Source organism: Trichechus manatus, unplaced genomic scaffold, assembly GCF_000243295.1.
Source record: "Trichechus manatus latirostris isolate Lorelei unplaced genomic scaffold, TriManLat1.0 scaffold00049, whole genome shotgun sequence".
Taxonomy (NCBI): Eukaryota; Metazoa; Chordata; class Mammalia; order Sirenia; family Trichechidae; genus Trichechus; species Trichechus manatus.
In genome coordinates, this window is record NW_004443985.1 from 15711475 (window position 1) to 15728072 (window position 16598).

Genomic DNA, 16598 nt, shown 5'->3' on the forward strand with positions numbered 1-16598 from the left:
TTGCCATTGAGTCAATTCTGACTCATAGTGACCCTATAGGACAGAGTAGAACTGCCCCATAAGATTCCCAAGGAGCAGCTGGTAGATTCGAACTGCTGACCTTTTGGCTAGCCTGAGCTCTTACCCACTGTGCCACCAGGGCTCCAAATGTGTACAAGGACACACACACAAAAAAAAACTCAAATGGATTAGTGTCTTGGTAGCCACTATGGGTGTACACAAATATTTGGTTCTCTCTGTCCTTCCAGGTAGATGGCAAGATTTTACTTCCCCATCCTTTAAACGCAGACATAGCCATAGAACTTACTTAGGATAACCTGAGCAGAAGCTTTAAAAGCCAAGGCATGCTGTACCATACTCTCTTTGCCCTCTGCCATGGGCAACTGGCAATATTCCAGATTGTGGCTACTCCAACAACTTGGTTTCTGGGGTAAGGACAATGACCAACTCTCAGTGAGCATGTAGCATGAGCAAGAAATAAACCTTTATTATTTTAAGCCACTGAGATTTAGCAGTTGTTTGTTACTTGGCCTAATCCGGTCGGTCTGACTGATACAATATACCTACTAATTTGACTTAGAAATTTCAGAATTTACAGATGGAATCAGAGTTTAGAATTGAAAGGCTAAAACAAAGAGTTGATATTTCAAGAACTTATTCTACATAAAGTCACCTTCAAGAATTGTAAGTGCCGAGAAATGATGAAGCATAGCAGCAATGAGCTAACAGCCACCCTTCAATTCATTTAATACAGCATTATGCTTAAGAGTGTGGACTCAATGATAGAAAAATGGACCAAGGATAATAATGGAAGGTCACTGCAAACAAATATACAAGGCTCTTAAATATATGAATTATTCTCAGCTTACTGAATTGGTCAAGGTCAAGTGAGACTATGCTGCCATAAGAACTAATGCAACTAACACAGTAACTTAACACAATAAAGTCTTAGTTCGGACTCATGTAGTCTCTTGGGGTTGGGCAGCTCTATTCCATCCTGTAGCTGCGATATAAGGAGCATTGGCCTCCAGAGTTGTTGGCAGTGTGGAAGCATAAACCTGTTGCCATCGAGTCGATTCCAACTCATAGCAACCCCACGTGACAGAATAGAACTGCCGCATAGAGTATCCAAGACTGTCAATCTTTATAGAAGCTGACTGCCACATCTTTCTCCCACGGAGTGGCTGGTGGTTTGAACCACCGACCTTTCGGTTAGTAGCAAAACTACCACTGCGCCATCAGGGCTTCTACTGGAGGACGCATACGACTCTTAATTGCCTTGGAGGAGAGTAACATATCACCTCTGCTCCCATTTCATTGGCAAGAATAAGTCATGCCACCCCTACCTAAACGTATACCAAAAAGCCAAACCCACTGCCGTCAAGTTGATTCTGACTCATAGCGACCCTATAGGACAGAGTAGAACTGTCGCATATGACTTCCAAGGGTGTAACTCTTTACTGAAGCACACTGCCACATCTTTCTCCCACGGAGCAGCTGGTGTGTTTGAACTGCTGACCTTTTGATCAGCAGCAGAGCACTTAACCACTGCACCACCAGGGCTCCTCCCTAAATGTATAAGGGAACAGAAAAACATAGTTTAACTCTTGTGTTCAGGAAAAAAAAAAAGCCAGGGTATGCACATAGCTTTGTTTCTGCCACACTCAGATGTGTAAAACAAAACCAGATAGCAATATAATCTTTCCCTATCAGATTGGCAGAGATCAAAAAATTTGATAATGTGTTGGCAAGATTGTGGATAACTAAGTCCCTTCATACATTGATTGTAGGAGTGTAAATTGGTGCAACCTCTATGGAAGACAATTTGGCAAAATTAAAATTGAAAGAAATTGATTAAAATCACAGTTAATATACATACAAGTTTTAACCCTGCCATCTACTTATAGGAATTATCCTACAGAGGAATTTATCCTACAGATAAACTGTTGTTATTGTTCTGTACGGTCAAGTCAACTCCAATTCATGGCAACCCTATAGGACTGACTAGAGCTGTCCCATAGGTTTTCTAGGTAGATCGCCAGATCTTTTCTCCCTCAAGGAGGCTGGTGAGTTCCAACCACCAACCTTCCAGTTAGCAGCTAGCACTTAACCATTTTGCCACCAGGGTTCTTTACAGGTAAACTAAGACATATGCAATTTTTTTTTTCCTTCTGTAGCAGCAACAGATTGGAAAAAAACCTTAATATTCTCCAATAGGGGCTACATTAAACAAATTATGGTACAACCATACAGTGGAATCCCACGCAGTAAAAAAAAAGAACGTGGAAGCTCTTCATGACTGATATAGAGGTAGCTCTAAGATATATCATTAAGTAAAAAAATTAACAATGTGTATAATATGCTACTATTTGGGTAAAAAAAAACAGGAAAAATATATATCTATGTTTGTAAATTCATAAAAACAGCTCCTGACAAAAATCCAAGAAACTGATCACATTGATTGCCTCCTGGGAGGGGAGCTCGGTAACGGGGAGACTTTTTACTGCAGATCCTATTGTACCTTTTGAATTTTGAACCATGTTAATATGTTATCTAATCAAAAATTTAAGTTTATAGTGTCATAAAATAACATGTGTACTTCTGTTTCATGAGAAACTATTTGTTCTGTAAGCCTTCACCTGAAGTACAATTAAAAAAAAAAAATGTACACGGCAGTGTTATTTTAATACCCTAAAACTTGTAGCAATCCAAATGTCCACCAACAGGAGAATGGATAAATAAAATGTGGTTTGCTTCTATAAAAAAAAAAAATTTAAGTTTATAGCAATGATTTGAAATCACACTGCCACCCACTGTGACCTTAAGTTGCTTCAGATGCTCACTGGGCCTCAGTTTCCTCGTTGGCAAAAAGGAGTTATTAACGGTACCTATACCTTGTATAAGGAGCTCTTGTGGCACAAAGGTTAAGCACTTGGCTGCTAACCCAAAGTCTGGTGGTTGGAACCCACGTAGTGGGTCTGTGGAAGAAAGATGTGGCAATCTGCTTCTGTAAAGATTACAGCTAAGACGACCCTATGGGGCAGTTCCATTCTGTCACATGGGGTTGCTATGAGTCAAAAAGAGACTTGATGGCACCTATCAATAACAACAACAGCGGAGCCCTGGTGGCACAGTGGTTAAGAGCTCAGCTACTAACCAAAAGTTCGGCAGTTCAAATCTACCAGTCACTCCCTGGAAACCCTCTGGGACACTTCTACTCTGTCCTGTAGGGGTGTTATGAGTTGGAATTGACTCAGTGGCAATGGGTTTGGTTTTGGTTGGTTTAACACTGCACCTTGTGTGATTATGAGAAACTAATTTGTTATTTCTAAAGAAAATCTGAATCAATTTTGATGTGTTTGAATTACATACTGATATAGAGATACTAAAACAAATGAGAATGGCTTGTGGGTGGTCAGGGAAAGCCTCTCTAATAAGGTTACATTTGATATCTATGTAGAATTTTATTTTCCTGTCACAGAGAACAGCAAGCACAAAGGCACTAGGGAAAAAGTGCATGTCTTATTTGAGGAACAGCAAGGAGGCTGATATGGGATTGATTGAGGACAGCAGTAGAACATGAAGTCTCACAGTGAAGGGTGGGAAGATCTTGGAGGCTATTATGAGGATTTTGGTTTCCAGCATAGGAGTGACATGACGGACTCAGTGGGATCTGTCTAGCTGCTGGGTGGCAACAAGATGTAGCACAGCAAGGACAGGAGCCAGCCCTTCTTGGAGATAGGTGAACCTTCAGCCTAAATCCTCCCCACTTCTTCCCAAATTAAGCTTCTGAAATAGTTTTCGGAAAAAAATTTTTTTTGAGTTTTTCTAACTTGTGCAATGACCAAAGAATTGAGAAGAGCTGAAAGACTCTTATCTTCACTCACATTACATTGTTTCTGCCATCAAGTTTTGGTATCTTTTTGCAGGTTAGGGTAAAAGCGCGTTAAGTACTTAGATGACAAAAGATAACAAGGTCCATTTGCTTTAGTTTAATAGACATTTATTCCTTTAGATGAACAACCTCTACACACAATCAGAATGTATAGTTTTAAGATTTTTTTTTGTTTTTTGAGTAGAAGGGAACTCAGAAATCAAGAAGTTTTATATACGAAGACTGCTACAAATGTCTTCTGGCAATCATGTAACTGAGCCTTTTGAGGCCCCAAAAGAAAATACCAGGACGTTGGTTCAGGGAAACCAGCCATCACATTATGAAATCAAATTACCTATTAAGTCAGCAAACTCTGAATTTGAAAGAATTGGGGCAATTCCTCTTCTGTATTTCCTACACACTCAAATTCATCCCGGGGAAAAGCAGCCCAGTCTAGATGTGATGCAAAACAATAAACTCACGAAAACGTTGTGGCATGCTTAAAACGTGGACACCATCGACGGACTAGCAAGTACGTGGAATGGTTAAGGATCTTGAAGGTAGTCCGACCAGGGACGAGTAAACTGCAAAACACTTACGGTCAGGCTGGAAACCAAATCCTCTACTGACACCAAGCTAACTTTCCTCAGTAGCCTTAAGGGAGTGGATGGATAGTGGGGAAACCAATGACATACTTTTAGACAATCATACTTTTTCCCTAAGAAGGCTAGAGGCTTCATAATGGTCACAAATAAACTTCACAAAGTATTTTAAAACTTTGATTAAAGGTTTTAAGTTTGTCCTCACACATCTGAAAGGTATTTATCTCATGGCCCCAACTGTCTTCCCACCCTAGCATTACTAGCTCGCAAATCTCAAGGTTAAGATAACTCCCTCGCTTGTGGACCTCATGTTCAATTTGCATCAACTTTGATAGAGCACACCAGTCTAAACACCACTGGTAACAACTCTGCATCAAATTCCGGATTCTACACATCCCAGAAATGGAGGCATGCGATTTAACATGCTTTTGCCTTTTATGTGAATTTAAATGATACTGTGGACACCAAGGAAATCGCTTCAGTTGTTAACCCAGATTTGTTTCATTCGTAAAAGAATCCTCTTGCAACATTTATTCTTCTAAAAACGGTGGCACTTATAACATTTTTTCCTTTCAGAACCTGTGGTTACATGAATACTGAATTAAATATAAAAATGTGGACTCTAGTTGATCTTCATAACTTTTCTGCATACGATCGTGACAAAAGGTTAGGACAGTACCCCTTCCATCTTACAAACTTCCAAGCAAAATCCCACTTAAAGGTGATCCTAATTTACCCTCATCAAACTCCAAAAAAAACCACCCAGCCACTTAAGGTTAAAACAGCAGAGCACTGCATCACCCCAATAAAGTTGTAGGTTTTAGCACATGCACCAAAGTCTACAGAAAGAGCTAATCTCAGCGCTCCTCTTTTAAAGAATTTGACATCTATTATACCACACATCATCTTAAACATTGACATACAACTGCCTACTGAGATAAAGCAAAGACAAAAGTGTCTACCTTATTAGAAACAAGATACACCGTCACTTCTTGTCTTCAAACATTATTGCACTTTCACTTTTGTAATTCGACAATGCATTCGTGAAACAATCTGCAAACAACTACTGTTTTAACAGACAAAGAACACTTTTAAGTAGACGTAACTGTCCTAAATTGTTTATTAGGTATGAATTTTACAAACATGACTCATATTAGCGGTAACGGTGGAGCTGGAGAGTATTGCGCCTTCTCCAAGCAGCACGGCGAGAGCCACCAATAGTGTGGTGGAACTTGTGGCCCTTCCCGAGGCCACGGCTCTTGCGGCCTGCAGATGTCAGCCCACGCATCTCCCTGTGCTTGTGGACTGGCTTAGTGATCCACTGGGTGTCAGGGTTTCTTCGGATAGCTTTGTGGAATGGATCAATGAGGATCACTTCAAAGAATTTGTACGTGGAATCTTCACCAACCCAGTAAGAATTCAGGACCCTCAGGGCCCCACAGTGGCGTCCAGCTCGCTCCTGGAACAGGAAAAAAGGTTCAAAGTCAGCCTTCCATGTTTTCCGTAATAGCAAATTAACTCTAGTTCACCACTAGACAAGAGACTGAGGCTTGGCTATTCAGCCCAGAGGCTGGCAGCATAAGCAGGGTAAGGGAGACTTGCTACATAAACACCCTTAGATTGATGTGATGCACACTATTCCTTCTAATTATTACTTCCTCAAGTAGGGCACGGACATGTAAGAATACTAGGCTAAGAAAATTCAGGATTCTGGAACCCTCTTTTTTTCTTAGAGGCGGACTAACTTTTTAGGTTTTACAGGGTACCTCTGATCTCATTTGCTTATTTTACTTGCCTGTAAAAAAGGCAATCCATTAAAAAGATCAAAACCATTCTTGGTTAGTGGAAGCCCACAAGCTAACTCTTACAATACAGCATAATTTACTAACCAAGAAGAAACACCAACAACATGAACGCAGTTTCAGTACATTGTAGGAGATGTGTTCTTCAAAACATAGGTTCTTGCCCTTCAAAAGCTTAGGCTCCACAGATGCTTATCAATCAAAAAACACACATTCTGACATATACACGACAACACAGACAGATTAGTAACCAAGACAGACAAAGGCTTCATGCACTGACAGCAAACGCTCTTTACCAAGATTAGTAAAGCTCCACAAAGGGCTCACCGAGGCACAAGTGAACAACGACAAGGTGCCCACATTCTTCTCCCCCACCATCGCCAGGAGGTGACCGATATAACTGCTACTCAAAACAAAAACCACTTACCTCAGCCACAGACTGAAGGCTTCTGGCAAACTTCAGCTGGTTAACACCATGATTGACGGGCTTGCCATAGGTTGCACCTTTCGGCACTGGGCGTTTGCGGCCACCCCGGCGCACGCGGACCCGATAGATGACATAACCTACACAAAGATTACAATGGTTTTATGGAAAGCCAGCAGGGCGAAGACTCAAGGTCTTAATTCTCCAACAATAAATAAGATTTCAGGTCATAAACTAACATTATGTAGCTGATGGAAATAAAACGATCCAATATTAGGTTAGAGTCACTTTAAAAAGAACACATTCCAGTGTTTTTCGAAGTACTTTACATTACTGAACTGGATATCGACAATCACACAAAAAGGCAGACTACCTTCTCATTCCCAATGCTCTGTTCTGCTGCTTTTAATCCAGACTCACAGATTTGTACACTATGACACCCCTGCTACATTAGACGATCGTGCAGTAATTGTCTAGTAAACAAATTCTGTGCATTTCTACTAAAAGGACAATGTCTGCCAAAGCCTTTTGGAAGGAAGCCAGAGCCTCATCCTAATCCTCAATTTCTCGCCTTCCCCAGGGTATATAATTTTATCCAAGCATCCAGGCAAAGAAACCACGCACCTTGCTTGGCCTTGTATCCCAGTCTGCGCGCCTTATCCGGCCTGGTGGGGCGGGGAGCCCTGTGCAGCGCAGAGAGCTGGCGGTACTGCCAGCAGCGGACTCGCAGAAGAAAGCGCATCACATCGGACTGCTTCTTCCGCCATAGCTCCTGGATGTACTTGTAAGCACCCATCCTGGCTCACCTCTGCGGCAAAACCGGGTATTAAAAACCATCCGTTTAAGGCATAAAGGGAAGACCCTGTCCGTCCATCTTAGTTTTTCACCAACAAGGAAACCAGCGGGGATGAAAATGGCTCTGCACGAACCGCAGGGAGCAGCTAGCCCAACCCCCACCCACCTCTACACCTAGCGCTGAGCAGCAACAGGGCGCAGGGAGGCGCTTGGAGCATTTCTATTGGACGAATGAATGGAGCTTGGGCCATGAGGGGCGGGTGACTGCGGCATGCGGCGTCCCCAGGGCCCGGCCTGTAGGGAGACCTCAACGGTACTATTATAGCAGAAGACGCCACGCCGCCAGAGATTAACTCTCCAGGAAAAAGCACTTACCTTACCCCACCCCCACCCGCCGGCCTCGCTTCAAGGCGCTTCAGGCCCAGCCTGCCGTCCCCCAGCTCCACGCCTTCCTTTCCTTCATGCTCCGGGCCCAGCTCGAATTCGCGCCGCCATCACATCTTCCCCCAGCCCACCCTTCCACTCCCGCGCTGCCCCGCATCCTGATCGAACTCGCGCTGCACACAAGGAAGGACGGGCTCCAAGGACACAGGGTCCTCGAACCTGGATGGCTGAGGCAAAAGGTGATCAGCGGCGGATAGAGAAGCCAAAGCTCCCAACACAGCCTACCTGATGGCTGCCGCCAGACAGAAAGGAAGAACCCTTTCTCCCACAATCCCCTTTGGGCTCCTCCCCCAAACCTGGGACCCTTTTTCCGGTGGAAAGCTGCGGCCGCCCAGAGCTTCATGGGACATGTAGTTCAGGCCTCGAGCCTGGTGGGCGGAGCTCTGTCGGGATTGGGCGCAGCCTCCCCGATTGTCCCGCCCTCTGCTCCGCAGGATTCGAACCTGAGAGCCAGTGGGCATCACAAAGGGTGCAGGTCGGTGGCGAGGCTTCAGCTGGCGGGGGTCCCGGACAGTCCCTCCGCCGAGAGGAGGCAAGTTGGGGGCGGGGATCTAAAGGCCGCGGGCCGTCTTGGGGCTGTGCAGCCTGTGTGTCGATGTCTTCGGAGTCCGCGGGTGTGTGCGGGGGTTTGCTTCATGCACCGCGAACTCCTCACCTGAAGAGTGGATGAGGGTTCCAGGTGCAGCGCTGTCTCCCCACTCGCGACAGGCGCCGAAATCTGGGCCCCGACGCGGCTGAGAGACCCTCCCCCACAAGTCTCCTCAGCCCCGAAGTAAGGCCTTCGTGGATCCGGGCCTCGCGGGTGGGGGGCCACGCGTTGCACCCACTCCGGCCAGTTCCGGCTGAAGGCCCCCGCAGAAGTCGGCTCTGAAGGATTTTGCCCTAAAAAAGGGACCTAGGGCCGGAGGAGGACAGCTCGGCGCCTTTCCATTTCAGTGCTTTTCCAAGGTGCAGATTTGATCCCAGAGTGCTACGTCAGAACCACGGTTTTCTAGGAAAGCAAAATATTTATTTGCCAAGACCCGTGTGGCAGGTGCGAGTGTGTTGGGAAGAAATGCCTAGAAAATGCTTGCAAAAGCCGTTAAGTTCTTTATTGCAGACTAGTTTACTAGCTTTTATTACGTCTCCAGCATCTTTCAATTTTGATGCAGTCCTGTGGTTTTAATCCCCATCCAAATTCTAGGCTTTAAATGCGGACAAGATTTAAGAAAGAATTGTATTTACCTTATAAATTATTAATGGTTTTGGCTTTTTTTTTTTGGGTAACTACTTAATAATTTTTAAGGAGCCATGGGGGTGTAATGGTTAAGCTCTTGGCTTCTAACCAAAAGATTGGCAGTTTGCACTCACCAGCCGCTCTGGGGTAGAAGAGACCTGGCAGTCTGCTTCCTAAAGATTACAGCCCAGGAAACCCTGTGGAGCAGCTCTATTATGTCGCATGGGGTAACTCGGAGTCAGAATCCACTCCAGGGCAAACAACAGTATTTTTCTTTTTTCAAATAACAGCTTTACCATTGTAAGAGTCCTCACATGGTTCATTGATTTGTTCAACAAATATCATGTGCCTAAGGTGCGCCTGACCCAAACCATGGTGTTTGCATTCGTCTCATATGCATGCGAAAGCTGGACAATGAACAAGGAGGACTGAAGAAGAATTGATGCACTGGAATTACGGCGTTGGCAAAGAATATCGAATATACCATGGACTGCCAGAAGAACGAACGAATCTGTTTCGGAGGAAAGTACAGCCAGACTGCTCCTTAGAAGCAAGGATGGCGAGACTTCGTCTCACATTCTTTGGACATGTTATCAGGAAGGACCAGTCCCCAGGGAAGGACATCATGCTTGGTAAAGTAGAGGGTCAGCAACAAAAAAGGAAGACCCTGGACAAGATGGACTGACACAGTGGCTGCAGCAGTGGGCTCGAACATAGCAATGATTGTGAGGATGGCACAGAATTGGGCAACATTTAGTTGTGTTGTGCGTAGGGGTCGCCATGAGTCAGAACAGAGTCAGTGGCACCTAACATAACAGCAGCATGTGCCAGGCACTGTCCTAGCTGGGGAGGATGCAGCAGTGAACAAAGCAGACAGAAATTCTAGCCGTCTTCAAAATGGGCACTATACGTCGTCAGATAGTATTGTGTTAGATGGTAAGTGCTAAGGAACAAATTAAGAGGGGACAGGGATAGCGGGAGTGTTGGGTGGAGGTAGCAATTTTAGATGAACTGTTCAGGGTAAGTCTTCTTAAGAAGATTTGAAGAAAGACCTCAAGGATGTGAGCCTGAGGGGAAGCAGGAAGGGCCCGGTTCAGTCAGAGGGGAAAGTGCCGAGGCTGGAGCATACTAAGATTCATAGACGAAAAGCAACAAGGCCAATTTGGCTGTAATCAACCATAAAATTGGGAGATGCTGTCAGAGAGGAAAAGGAACCCTGGTGGCACAGTGGCTAAGTGCTCAGCTACTAACCGAAAGGTTGGCGGTTCAAACCCACCAGCTGCTCCGTGGGAAAAAGATGTAGCAGTCTGCTTCCATAAAGATTATAGCCTCGGAAACCCTATGGGATAGTTCTACTGTGTCTTACAGGGTTGCTGTAAGTTGGAATCGACTCGATGGCAATGGGTTGGGTCAGAGAGGAGAGGTCCCTGGGTAGTGCAAATGGTTTGTGCTCAGCTACTAATCAAAGGTTACCGGTTTGCATCCATCTAGTGGCACTGCTTTTGTAAAGTTACAGCCGTTGAATGAAAATCCTGTGGAGTGCAGTTCTACGCTGATATACACAGGGTAGTCATGAGTGGAATCAGCCTGAAGTCTGCCAGTTTGGGTTGGTTGGTTGGTTGGTTTTTGTTACAGAGGTGAAGATTCTTATAAGGACTTTGAGTTTTTACTCTTCTTAAGTTGGGCAAACATTGGAAAGTTTTGAGCAGAAGAGTGACTTGGTGTGATTTACATTTTAAAAGGATCTTTCTGCCGCTTTGAGGTGAAAATGAAGGGGGGCGGGGGGCGTGGAGGGGGTAGTAGAAGCAGGGAGACCTGGTTAGGAGGTTATACTAGTTTCCCGTTGCTGTTGTAACAAATTACCACCAATTTACTGGCTTAAACCAACGCCAGTCTATTATTCTGAAGTTCTATAGATGAGAAGTTTTCACTAGGCTAAAATCAAGGTGTCCAGCAGGGCTACTTTCCTTCTGGAGCCTCTAGGGGAGAATCCATTTTCTTGTTTTTTCCAGCTTCTAGAAAGCCACCTGCATTCCTTGGCCAGGATCCCTTCCTTCATCTTCAAAGCCAGCAGCATAGCATCTTGACATTTTTCTTTCTGACCCATGTGATTACATTGTGCTTACCTGAATAATCCTGGATAATCTTCCTATCTCAAGATCCTTGACTTAATCATACCTGTAAAGTCCCTTTTACCACGTAAGGTGATGTATTTACAAGTTTCGAGGATTAGGATGTGGATGTCTTTGGAGAACCATTGTTCTGTGTAGTGCAGAAGTATTGCAGTAGTCCAGGTGAGAGGAGACAGTGGCTCAGACCACTTCCATAGTGATGGAGGTGGTAAGCGGTGCAGCCCTGGGTGTGTTTTGAAGGTAGAGCTAACAGGATTTCCTGATGGATCAAATATGAGATGTAAGAGAAATGAATCAACCATGACTGACTGCAAAGTTGGAGGAGTAATTTACAAAGAAGATTCTGGTAATGTGAATAATCAGTGCTAATTTCTGTTTTGCAAAATTTGAATTTGTATTTTCAATTGATTTTGAGATTCCTGAGGGCAGGAATCATGGCTGGTTTTTTTTTTCTTGTTGTTGTTTTTTAATTGTGCTTTAGATGAAGGTTTATAGAGCAAATTAGTTTCTCATTAAACAGTACACATATTGTTTTGTGACACTGATTGCCAACCCCATGACGTGTCAACACTCTCCCCTTCTCAACCTTATGTTCCCCAGTACTAGCTTTCCTGTCCCCTCCTGCCTTCTCTTCCTTGTCTCTGGACGGGTGTGCCCATTTAGTCTCGTTTTGTTTATGGGCCTGTCTAATCTTTGGCTGAAGGGTGAACCTCAGGAGTGACTTCAGTACTGAGTTAAAAGGGTGTCTGGGGGCCTTACTCTCATAGTCAGCCATACTCTCAGTTTTTGCCCCTAGTTTGTTCCTGATGCCTGGTATTATGGTGGGTGTTGTTGTTAGATGCTACTGGGTTGCTTCCGACTCATGGCGACCCTGGGTACAATGGCACGAAACACTGCCTGGTCCTGCAACGTTATGGTAAAACCTGTTGCCGTTAAATCGATTCTGACTCATAGCGACCCTACAGGACAGAGTAAAACTGCCCCATAGGGTATCCAAGGAGTGACTGGTGGATTCGAACTGCCGATCTTTTGGTTAGCAGCCAAGCTCTTAACCACTGCGCCACCAGGGCTCCATAAATATTTACTGAATGAATGAAAGGACGCTAAATTGGACTTTGCGTATTACATTTTGTTATGTACAATATTGTTTGCAAAAACCCTTTTAATTGTGCTTATATATGTAAATTTCATTCATATGTGCATAAGTAAAAGTATTGCACAGCTTACATAATTCTAAATGTTTACATTAATAAATACACAGTAAAGTTTTTCCTAATGTGATGCCAATTTTGAGATTAGATTCACAGCATCACTCCTATGATGTTAACAGTGTGTCAGTATTAATATTTTTCTGGTTGCATAAAAAAAGTTGTTTTACTTACAAAAGTAGAATGTTGTTGTTGGTAGGTGTTGTTGAGTCAGTTCTGACTCATAGCGACCTGATATACAACAGAATGAAACACTGCCCAGTCCTGCACCATCCCCACAGTTGTTGCTGTGCTTGAGCCCATTGTTGCAGCCACTGTGTCAATCCATCTCATTGAGGGTCTTCCTCTTTTTCACTCACCCTCTACTTTACCAAGCATGATGTCCTTCTGCAGGGAGGGGTCCCTCCTGATAACATGTCCAAAGTAAGTGAGACAGTCTCACCATCCTTGCTTCTAAGGAGTATTCTGGCTGTACTTCTTCCAAGACAGATTTGTTCGTTCTTTTGGCAGTCCATGGTATAGTCACTATTCTTTGCCAACACCACAGTTGAAATGTATCAATTCTTCTTCAGTCTTATGTATACATTGTCCAGCTTTCGCATGCATATGAGGCAATTAAAAATATCATGGCTTGAGTCAGGCATACCTTAGTCCTCAGAATGCTTCCCTTTGAATAGAAGAAGTACTAACAATTTGGGGGAGCTGTTTCTGATGGTTCTTCAAAGAGAAATTTCACTACGCTGTGTTTTCCACAGGAATGGACCAGGTCATGTATTTATTCTCCAGCAACGTTATTGATTAGCCTGGAAAGCAAAGCAGTATGTATTTAGAACTGCATTGGATCTTTCCTGTTAAGCACATTTCTCGTAGTCATTTACATTAAAAACCCAAAACCTATTGTTGTTGAGTCGATTCCAACTCATAGCAACCCTAGAGGACAGAGTTGAGCTGCCCCATAGGGTTTCCAAGGCTGTAATCTTTATGGAAGCAGATTGCCACATCTTTCTCTTGTGGAACAGCTGGTGGGTTCAAACTACCAACCTTGCAGTTAGCAGCCCAGCACTTAACCACTACACCAGCAGTACTCCTGAGGATTAGTAGTCTCAGTTCGAATTTTATTGTCCAGCAGTTTCTACAACTTCTGCTTTATGCATTAACCTCAGTGTTGATGCATTGTCTGGATAAGCAGTTTCCTCTCACAGCATCGGAGTGTTGAAAGGAACCTTAAAGGTCTGCATCAACTTTGAACCTTTCAAACTCTTTGAACCCCGGACTTAAATTAGAGGCTTGGCCACGCTGTATTCATGTAATTCAAGATTCAGTGCCTGTTCAGGGAACTGCAGATACCTTCCTTTTTGTATTTGGATGGAAATGATGCCCCTTTATTGTTTTTGAATTTTTAAATATTATAATACTTACAAAGCTGAACTTTTAGTAGTTTTTATTTGTAACTCTAAGTATATTTAAATGTGAGCACTTCTATGTAATGTGAGACCCAGCCATTATCATCATATAGAAAATTCAGTATTTAATATTGTGTGATAATAATATTCATATGAAACCTCATTTATATATTAATTTTTTTTAAGATTTCATACTTTTTAATTGATGGTAGATCACTAATCTACTTTACGGAATATTGTTTCCCATTTGGAAGACAATTAAGAAGGTAGAAGGTTTCAGTTACGCCTAACATGATTAATCACACTCACCTTTTCATCTTTGTTTTCCTTTTGATGGATAGTGTTAAATAATGAAGTCTATTCTGTCTTATCCCCTCTCTTCTCTTTCCTTCCTAAAAAGCCTGAAAAACCTTCAGTGGTATTTTGAGCTACCTCTCTAATTCAGTTACTTTTATTATTTGTTCTTGATGGAGACTTTCTTGATTGTACCCAAATGGAACCTCCCCCCTGCCCCCCAAATGTATATAAACCAAAAAAAAAACAAAAACCCAAATCCATTGCTGTTGAGTTGATTCCAGCTTACAGCGACCCTATAGGTCAGAGCAGAACTGCCCCATAGGGTTTCCAAGGAGTGGCTGGTGGTTTCGAACTGCCAACCTCTTGGTTAGCAGCTGAGCTCTTAACCACTGCGCCACCAGGGCTCTGAAATTTATATACACACACACAAATACATAATAATATATTTTTAAAACAAACTTTCTCTGTTAATCCTAATATCAGTGAGAGATCAAGGTATAATTGTAGTATACCACTTTTAAGTGAATATATTAAGACCAAGGAGCCCTGGTGGCGCAGTTCTACTCTGTCCTGAAGGGTCGCTGTGAGTCGGAATCGACTTGACGGCAGTTAGTTTATATTAAGACAATTCCAAATCCTCTTTGGAATATTTGATTTCTGAATTTCTCTCCAGTTTACCGTGGTCTCCAGTACTTACATTTACCTCCCTTTCGTGGAGGATCTGTTGCTGTTAGTCACTGGGTATTTTTTCTTATATCCAGTCCGTCTGCTTCACCCTGCCACAGTATGTGCCTCTTCTTTCAAGGCACATGTGAGTTTTTTGATCTTTGGTATAATCTGTGATAAGGGCTCTTTTTTTTTGATTGACCAAGAAGCGAGGACGAGGTAGGGATTGGTATGGAGAAATGCTACTGAGGCGAAGACATTTTCCGAAGAAGGGAAATAACTGAATAATAGAAAAACCAGAATTTAGGATCCAACAGCAACCTTTTCTGACAGTGGTGGTGTGCCGTCTGTCATCATTGTTTCTATCTTCTGGCAGATTTGGAAACCCTGGTGGCATTCCACGACCTACAGCTGCTAACCAAAAGGTCGGCAGTTCGAATCCACCAGGTGCTCCTTGTGGGGCAGTTCTCGTCTGTCCTGTAGGGTCGCTATGAGTCGGAATCGACTCGATGGCAACGGGTTTGGCAGATTTATTTCCTTTTTATCTTCTTCCCATGTGCCTAGGTAGCAACTTCCTTGAAATTTAACTATTACCATTAAAAACCTTTTGAAAGAAAGATCCAGTGGTATCATAACTTACAGAGAAACCACAATATGTAGAGTAGAATCCTATGATAAATGAGATGACATTAAATTAATCATAAATTCAGAGGTATATATAGAAAACCTTTTAAAATAGGGCATAGTTGCAGACATAGGCAATACCGTACTGTAAGTGATCAATGTTACAGGAAGCTCTGCCCTTATAAATAAAAGCTGAGAATTTTTCTAATGAGGTTATGTTGGAAATATAAAGAAAAGAGATTCCCCTAAGAGAAGTGGTTCTTTGGGAAGCAAGTGATGAGTATTCATGGAAGATTTAGAAGGATCTCAGCCTGCCACCTGGGAAATAATGGTTCTATCACATAAGCGATAGTTATTTGCCTTCTGGCATGTAGTGTACTGCTCTGGAAGTAAGTGCTGTGTTATTACTGGATTCCGATAGTAGCATTACAATTTTTCCTATTAGCACGTTAGTGTTGTGACTCATTTGGGTCATAAAAATGACAGACTCTGAGAAAATAAAGTAGAGAAGACTTCTGAGAAGTTCATTTGTTGCTTAATGTCTTCAATGTTGATAAAAAGCAACAACAAAATGGAAAGTGATGTGCAACCCACACACACACAACCGAAACTACTATTCTGCCACCGTTAAGATGGGCTTTGGGTTTTTCATTGCCACAGTCCAGTAAACAGATAAGCACTAATAGATAACCAGCATCCCTTGGATTAGAATGCTTATTTGAACTTTCTTGTTATAATTGTTTTCTGACTTCAAGGCTTTGTTCACATCTGTCTTAGCCAGGGCTACGGCATGTTCTACGCCTCTAGATAAGAAGACAATTGGGGAAAAGAAGGAGGTGATGGGAGATGGCAAAAAGCAATGTAGAAATTTGAATTCTCTTACCAAGTTATCCTGTTACATTTAAGTAATGGTACTTGCAATCAGTAAATTAATAATGTACTTTATTATTCCCTTCTGCCTTGGCTTCTGGTATCTAGGGTAAGAAAACAAAAGCTTTCGGGAAAATTCCTTGGGTATAAGCTGGGAGTGAGGAGAGATGATTTTTTCCTTTTCTTTTAAAGTGCTTGAGTAATTTTTCTAGCATTAAGTCTCTTCTTCCTCAAAATAACT

At 42.9% G+C, this 16598-nt stretch overlaps 1 protein-coding gene across 1 annotated transcript; it reads right to left on the minus strand.

The window, feature by feature from the left end:
• Nucleotides 1-3986: 3986 nt before the first annotated feature.
• On the minus strand, nucleotides 3987-8194 carry RPL15 (ribosomal protein L15). The gene is made up of 4 exons (XM_012555838.2): nucleotides 8167-8194; nucleotides 7327-7510; nucleotides 6706-6842; nucleotides 3987-5935 (listed from the first exon to the last, which is right to left on the minus strand). The coding sequence occupies exons 2-4, from the start codon at nucleotides 7496-7498 to the stop codon at nucleotides 5630-5632; spliced, it is 615 nt and encodes a 204-aa protein (XP_012411292.1). The 5' UTR covers nucleotides 7499-7510; nucleotides 8167-8194; the 3' UTR covers nucleotides 3987-5629.
• Nucleotides 8195-16598: the final 8404 nt, after the last annotated feature.